At 39.7% G+C, this 7787-nt stretch overlaps 1 protein-coding gene across 1 annotated transcript; it reads right to left on the reverse strand.

The window, feature by feature from the left end:
• Positions 1–4834: 4834 nt before the first annotated feature.
• Positions 4835–5952, reverse strand: LOC117693987 (FANCD2 opposite strand protein-like). Its single transcript, XM_034484703.2, has one exon. The coding sequence runs from the start codon at positions 5950–5952 to the stop codon at positions 5410–5412; it is 543 nt and encodes a 180-aa protein (XP_034340594.1). The 3' UTR covers positions 4835–5409.
• Between the last annotated feature and the right edge of the window lie 1835 nt (positions 5953–7787).

Genomic DNA, 7787 nt, shown 5'->3' on the forward strand with positions numbered 1-7787 from the left:
TCTAAAAACATCTATCCAGCAGGATGTTGGCTAAATCTAAAGATCAGGAGGAAGGGTTACTAAGGTGGGTTGCTATGAGGCCTTGTTTGAGTTCTGAGTACTGAAAATACAGCAAGTGAATCATGGAAGGTAAGCAGAAAGAAGAACAGTAGATAGGAGAGCCAAGGGTGAGTGCTTGCCAAGAATAAGGCCTTGCCATGGCTTCCCACAACCAGACACCACTGCAGCCAAGACATGGTTAATTGTTGACTTGAGCTGTTCTATAGCTATTAGCCACTGTTAGCTTTTATTGTCAACTTGACACAACCTAGACTCACCCAGGAAAAAGAAACCTCAATTTAGGAATTGCTCAATTAATTGCATATTGATGTAGGAAGGTCCATCCCACTGTAGGCCACATCTTTTCCTGAATAAGTGGTCCTACATGTATATAAAAAAAGCTGTGAATAAGGCTGTGAGTGTGGTTACTGCCTCAGGTCCCTGCCTGGCCTTCCCTACATGATGGGTTGTAACATGGAAGTATTAGCCAAATAAACCCTTTCCTCTTCAAGTTACTTTTGGTTAAAATGTTTTATCACAGCAACAGAATAAAACTGGAACAGCACATGGTTCCAAGAGAAGTGGGACGTTGCTGTGTTGGACATGACCATCTTGTTTTATGGAAAGATTGCATACGTGTTTGGAACTTTGAGCTAGAAAAGTCATTGAGTGGTCCAAGTTTCATGGTATACTCTACTGGATATTTGGAAGACAGTAATACCAAGATAAATGTGGACTGTGGAGTCCTGACTCATGAAGTTGAAAAAAGGACTTAAATAAAAACATAGATATGGGATGTTTGGGTGACATTTTGAGTTGGGACTCTCTGTTTGCTAATCAGCTGGAACTGAAAAATCACCTGTGATTAATAAGAGATCCCTTTCACTCAGTGAAAATTTCTGTGCTTTATTAGAACTTTTTTTGGTTTTATTAATTTTTGAAATTTTATTTTAATTTACAAAATTTTCTCTTCCCTTTTCTCCCTCAAAAGCCTCTCATGTACCACTCTGTGCTCTCCTTCAGATTAATGGCCTCTTTTTTCACCAATTTTTACTGCATTCATTTTATGTATATGTTTCTATATACATCAGTATTCCCAAATATAACCTTTTGATCATATGGAGGATCTACATAATGTTATTTGTATGCATTGTAACATTATTGTATGTAATGTTTTTAGGGCTGACCAGTTGGCACTAGACAACCAATTGGTATGCTTTTCCCTGGGGAAGAGCCATCTCTTCTGCTCCCAGCTTTATTTAGTTGTCTACAGTTCCTTGTATCTGGTCATGGGTTTTTCCCTACACACTTTGACTAGTTCCTTGGTGTTCAGCTCACAGTTGGGGGTCATGTTGATGAGACTTTATGGGTGTAGCCTCTAATTTTACTAGCAGACACAATCTCAGAGCAAAATTCGCTGGTCTTCTGGTTTTTACAATCTTTCTGCCCTCTCTTCCACAGTGGTTCCTGAGATTTAGGATTGGGAGTGTTTTGTAGATGTATCAATTAGGACAGGGCTTTATAACTTTACATATTGATTATAGGGTTTTTTTTTTTTTTGAAGTGATCTTCATATGTTTCAAAGAGAAGCGTCCTTAATGAGGGCTGAAGACTAAACCTATCTATGGGTATGCAGATAAATTTTTATAGACTGCTGTTAGGGATTATGCTGATTTAGTATATTATTAGTTATAGACTCTCTCCCAGTATCCATGACTTCACTAGTACTGAGTAGTTAGCTAGGTTTCTAGGACCAGGCATGGTATTCTTGTTGAGTGGGTCTTAAGTCCAACTAGAGAGCCACTGTTTATTGCCAAGATATTTGTCTTTCTGCACCTACAAGGTTATTCTACCATGCTTGTCACTGATGTTGTTTCTTGGCTGATTTTATGTCAATTTGACACAATCTAGAATCATCGAAGGTGGGGGTTCTCAATTGAGAAAATGCCTCCATGAGATCAGGCTGCAGGTAAACCTGTAGAGAATTTTTTTTAAATAAATGATTTATGGGGGAGGGCCCAGTGCATTGTGGGTGATGCCATCCCTGGGCTCTCGGTCCTGGGTTCTATAAGAAAGCAGACTGAGCAGACCATAAGAAAACCAGTAAGCAGAACTCCTCTATGGCTTCTGCATCAGCTCCTGCCTCCAGGTTTCTGCCCTGTTTGAATTCCTCTCCTGATGCCCTTCAATGATGAACAGTGATGTGTAAGTGTAAGACAAATAAACCCTTTCCTCCCAAGCTTGCCTTTTGGTCATAGTGTTTCATCAACATTATTTCTAGCAATATAAACCTTAACCAGGACTTGTGTTGGTATCTGGAGTAACAGACCTAACCATGTTGCTTGGGGGTAGATGGTAGAAAGGTTTTGGAACCTTGTGCTATAAAAGCTATTGAGTGTTCAAATCTTGGTGAGATGTTACGTATGAGTCTAGAAGATAAAACTATTAAGGGCTTTGGAAGTTTATCAGGCTGTTATTTCGAACTGAAGTGCTGTGGTTCTGGTTAGCTGGGGCTGAAGAATCGGCTGTGATTAAGAAGATACTAGAACTGCTAGTGTGAAACTTTTGCTTTTCTGGGATATTCAATGTTGGTTGGCTCATGCTGAAAAACTGGTGATTAGGAAGAGACCAGTATCATTAAGGTGAAATCTTCTATAAAGTGTTTTTAGAGGGTCAGCACACAGAAACTGTGTTCCAGATATGGCTAAGGGTTTACCTCCTGCTGCAGCTGAACTTGGTACTATAAGAGTCACCCAGGTGGTACTGGTTTTGAAAACATTAGGGGTCATGGAGAGCAGCTGAGGCCTGTCACTGTGAAAGGACAGGGGAGGTCATTGGTGAAGATACAACCTCAGTAGCAGTTTGTGACCCAGGACTTAGGGGTCATACAGGAAAGTTAAAGTTTGGCACCATGAAGAAAGCCTAGGAGAGTACACCATGAAGTACAGCCCAGTTGCAGCTGAAGACAGTAGCATTTTGGAGATATCAGTACCATGGGACAACCACCAAGAACAGCATCAGTAGTGGAGTGGAGCCTGCCAGAGCTTAGAAGCCAGACAAGCTGTGTGTGCTGTAGAGGACAGAGCCAAAGAAGCAACCTAAGCTCTTTAGATGAACCCACAAGATCATGAATGAATCCCAGACATTGCACATTGAGTTATTTTTATAGATGGAGTTCCATTTTGCTTTGTTCAGATTATGACTGTGCCCTGGTTCTTTCCCTCTTGAAATGAGAAGTTATTTCATTTAATTTTGATTTTTACAGGAGCCTACAGAGGAATGACTTTGCTCTTTTAAAGGAGATTGTGGGATACTATATAAAGAGACTGGAGTTTTAATGTGTTTGAATTTGTAAGAACTGGGGGACTTTTTTTAAAAAATTGTATTTTATATTGTGATATGAATATTAACATGCCATGTTGGGAATAAATGAGAAAGGAAAAGTTTTGAGAAGCAATATGTTTGTGAGTCAGGTGAGCAAGATGTCAGTTTTACTGACTAATTTTATGTCAACAAAACAAGCCAAAATCATCAGAGAGTATGGAGTCTCAGTTGAGAAAAATACCCCATAAGATCAGGCTATAGTCAAGCCTTTAGGTCACTTTCTTAATTAAGGATTGATGTGAGAACTTTGAGCCCATTGTCAGTAGAGGCACCTCTGACTTGATTCCTAGGTGTTGTAGTTGGATGGGACTCTTAGTTGCCTCTCTTCTTTGGAAGCCTGTATGGCAATTTCTGATGCCATGAAAGCTAGACCTCAGGATGAGTAAATTAGGTCTGTTCTACCTAATGGGCCTCTGGAGCCAATTTCTGAAGTGCATGTTGTCTTCAGCAATAGAGACTTACCTTTTGCGTCTGGGAATTAACCAAGGACAACAGCAATAGGCTATATTTTGTTGAGGCAGCCCTAACCAAGGATTCAATGAGGGCTCCCCATACCTGGCATTGGGATTTTTATTGGGTAGTCTTCGATTCTTTGAGGAAGCACCACCAGCTCAGATGAGAACAGTTCATTAGAACTATGTGTCTATACTTATATACTTAAGTACCTGTGTTATAGGGATTTTTAGGTAAATAGTTAATAGTATGATTTCTTCTATCTTTTTTAGTCATCTATATTGTTTTACCTTCTTTTCTCTTCCTGTATTTACCTCCCTTTCCTAATGAGCCTGCACTTTGCCAGATCACTTGTATCCTGCTATTTCCTTTTGCCCTCCTCCTTTCTTCTTCTGTATTTACCTCCCTCCCTCTCCATATGAAGCCCCCTCCCATTTTCTGTTATAGCACTGTATCCTGTATTCTACCATCCTCTTTTCCTTCTTTCTACTTTCTTTTGTATTCACTCCCATTCACTAAGGACTCCCCCTTTCCCATATCTGTAATCAGATTATTTACACATTGCCGTTCCCCTCTCTATTGTTCCCCAAGCCCCCTATCCTGGCTATAGTTCCCTTTTACTTTCCTGGTTTCTATAGTTACTACAAGCTATGTACTCACATCTGAACATTTGGAGCTAGGAGCTCTCCAATCATAGAACATGGGACATCCAAAGGACAATTTTTAAACTCACAATTTTAACAGAACCCAGTTACAATAGGGTGAAACTACAAGTCTTTTTTGATTAATTGTTTAAGAGTTCTGCTTTTAGGACTAAATTACAGTTTGAAATAAGAAATTCTAAACTCCCCTTGAATAAAACAATGATGGTTTATTGGAACTAGAATACCAGAAGCTAATGTGGGAACGCTTATGTCTTCCAACAAAATGTCCAGTCACAAAATTGCTATCAATTTAATCCTTGTCAGGCTGTAAGGATTACTTAATATTTTTTAACATTTTTACCCACATTGATATTAGGGTCCTATGGTTAGGTTTCTGTGGTCATAATCTGTTTGATGATGGCAGCTGTTCTCAAATTGGTCCTTAACGCACACAAAGATTTTGGCTTTTGATTGCTTCATCTTCTGGTAGTCAGAAAATCATACATGTCTTGATATATATGTATATATAAAGTCCCTTTTCTCCCCTAACCTCTTCAGTTATCTTTGGGGCTTGAGTATGTTCATACTGGACTGGCTGACTTGAGTGGTTTGTCTGACTCTTCAGTACCATATGAGCATGATGATGGATGGTAGTTTAACTTTTAAATGTCCATTCAGCTTTCAAACAGAAATGTTCTTCCTTGCTCAGTCTTGTTGGCCCTGCTTGTGAAGAGAAAGGAAGGAGCAGAACTTCTAGGCAATTATAGCTTGACAGAAGGGCAAAATATCAAATATGAGGTTACAGTTTGACTTATACAAACAGGAATTTGAAAGCACCAGTACATACCATACAGTATTGTGTGAAGTACTGGGATCAGATGGAAACACTTTACTGGGAGTGTTGCAAGGCAAAGGTACACTTTTTGTATATTGCATACAGCAGAAGAATCGAGCGTAGCATCTGTTTGCACATGGCCATTGTCATCTCAATCTGTTGCTCCTTGAGGCCAGTGGGCCACTGTTGGTCTTTACTGACAATTTTGCTGAAGGCTGATGTTTCAGAAACTCTGAAGGTTCCAGTCCACCTGGGTGGCTGGATGGTAATAACCCTGCCAAAGACTGAATCCAATCCAATGAGACGGATGGGCTGGGGCTTCTTAATCACTCGCTTCTTCCTGGCTGCTGTTCCTCTCTGGGGATCAGGTGGGTGGCCAGATAACTCTGAGCTCTTCACAGCTTCCGTCCTGGGTCTCTCTAAGACTACAGCAACTTCATGAAAGCACTGATGTACTTCAAGATCAGAAGGGCTCTGTGGAAAGAAAGGTGAGACCCTAAAAGGATGTTTGGAGGCAAATGTAGGTGTTGTTCTCCGCAGCCATTGCAAATTCTCATCTAGGGGGGTCCATGGTGACCAGAGCTGGTATCCTGCCATTGATAGTCTGACTGCACTCCCCAACGCAATACAGACTCCAAAGTAGCAGCTGAGTCTTTTCTGTGTCTGGCACTTAGCAACAGCCTTTGTGACCTAAGGCCACCAGAATCTAACTCACAGCAGGGCTGGAGGCTAGAGGTACCCTTCTGTGAGGTGTCAGGGACTGCCTACTGCCCAATCCTCAGAAGCCAGATATGGGACACTGGAGGCTAAGAAAAATTTTTTGGGTTCCATAATCACATTATGAGTAAAGAATGATAGTTTAGATTTATTTTGTTATGTAATAAAAGCAAATAGGAAATAAGATGTTATAATTATACCAATAAACAGATAAAACCATCAGTAAGTCACCTGTAACACTATCTTAAATAAAATAACAAGTAATGAACAAATCTAAAAAGATATTTCCACTATTTCTTGTTCTTCATCTATCTTCTTTGTGGTTCTCTTCTCATTGGATGCTTCCATTCAGAAAAACTACAGTCGTGATTTTGAAATATGTTTTATTTATCTTGTTCTATATCTGTATTTGGTTGTTTGGTTGGTTTTGGTAGTTTCTTCAAGATGGAGTCTGTGTGTTGAATTTGTAACGTACTGGTAGAGGACATGCCTAGTATGTATGGGGCTCTGAGTTCATTCTCCAATGCTGAGAAAAAAGATCAAAGGATAATCCCTTGATAAGTGTGGTGATTTGAACAGGCATGGCCCACATAGTCTCAGGTGGTTGAATACTTGTCCCATAGGGAGTGTCACTATTAGGAAGTACAGCCTTATTGAAGGAAGTGTGTCACTGTGGGGGTGGCCTTTGAGGTCTCCTGTGCTCAAGCTATACACAGTCTCCTTTTACTAACTTTGAATTAAGATGCAGAACTCTCGGCTCCTTCTCCAGCACCATGCCTGCCTGTACTCTGCCATGTTTCCTGTAGTGACAATGATGGACTAAAACTCTGAAACTATAAGTCAATGCCATGTTTTCTTTGATAAGAGTTGCTGTAGTTATGGTGTTTCTTCATAGCAAAACAAAACAAACAAACACCCTAACTAAGGTACTAAGTAGTCCAGGCTAGTCTTAAACTTTCTATATATCCCAGACTGGCCTTGAATTTGCTTTGTATCCCTAGGTACCCTGTTATACACACTATATAACCCAGGTTAGCCCCAAACACATGGTCATCCTGCCTCAGTTCCCCAAGTGTGGGGACTACAGTTCCATACTACCATGTCTGTGCTTGTTCTCTGTTTTGTTTTGCTTTAATCTATCTTTGAAGATAGGCATTCACTAGTGTGAAGCAATGTCATTGACATTGGAGAACACACCTCCATGTGGGTAGAAAAAAAATGGAGGGACATTGTCTCAGAGCCACAGGGACCTCTATTCACATTCAACACTCAAAGTGAAACAAAATCAGTGAGGTTTTTGATAAGGGGAAGAATCAACTGTAGACTTCAAGTGAGAAACAGATACCTAAGTTCTTACGTATAAGCTATAGAAGGAATCTTGGGGCTTTGGAGTACATTATTTGAAGTAGTTAATCTTAAATAAAATTGAGGGGGGAGAACAAAAATATCTTGATGTACTCACTTCCTTATGAAACAAAGTTTTATGAATTAAATTATAAGATTATTTATAAAAGCACTTGGCAGCCCTAAATATGAGAAAGAAACCCAATTAAGATAGAAATACATACACACACACACACACACACACACACACACACACATATATATATATATATATATATATATATATATAATCAGTGTAAGTTTGCTATATAGAGACCACACAAAGCTCTTACAATAGATGTTTAGAAAAGATAATAAGTATGGTTCACTGA

This window comes from Arvicanthis niloticus, chromosome X (genome assembly GCF_011762505.2).
Source record: "Arvicanthis niloticus isolate mArvNil1 chromosome X, mArvNil1.pat.X, whole genome shotgun sequence".
Taxonomy (NCBI): Eukaryota; Metazoa; Chordata; class Mammalia; order Rodentia; family Muridae; genus Arvicanthis; species Arvicanthis niloticus.

What these genes read in the sequence shown, in the direction of transcription:
- LOC117693987 (XM_034484703.2), bottom strand. Translation starts at nt 5,952, where the DNA reads ATGGCAGGATACCAGCTCTGGTCACCATGGACCCCCCTAGATGAGAAT.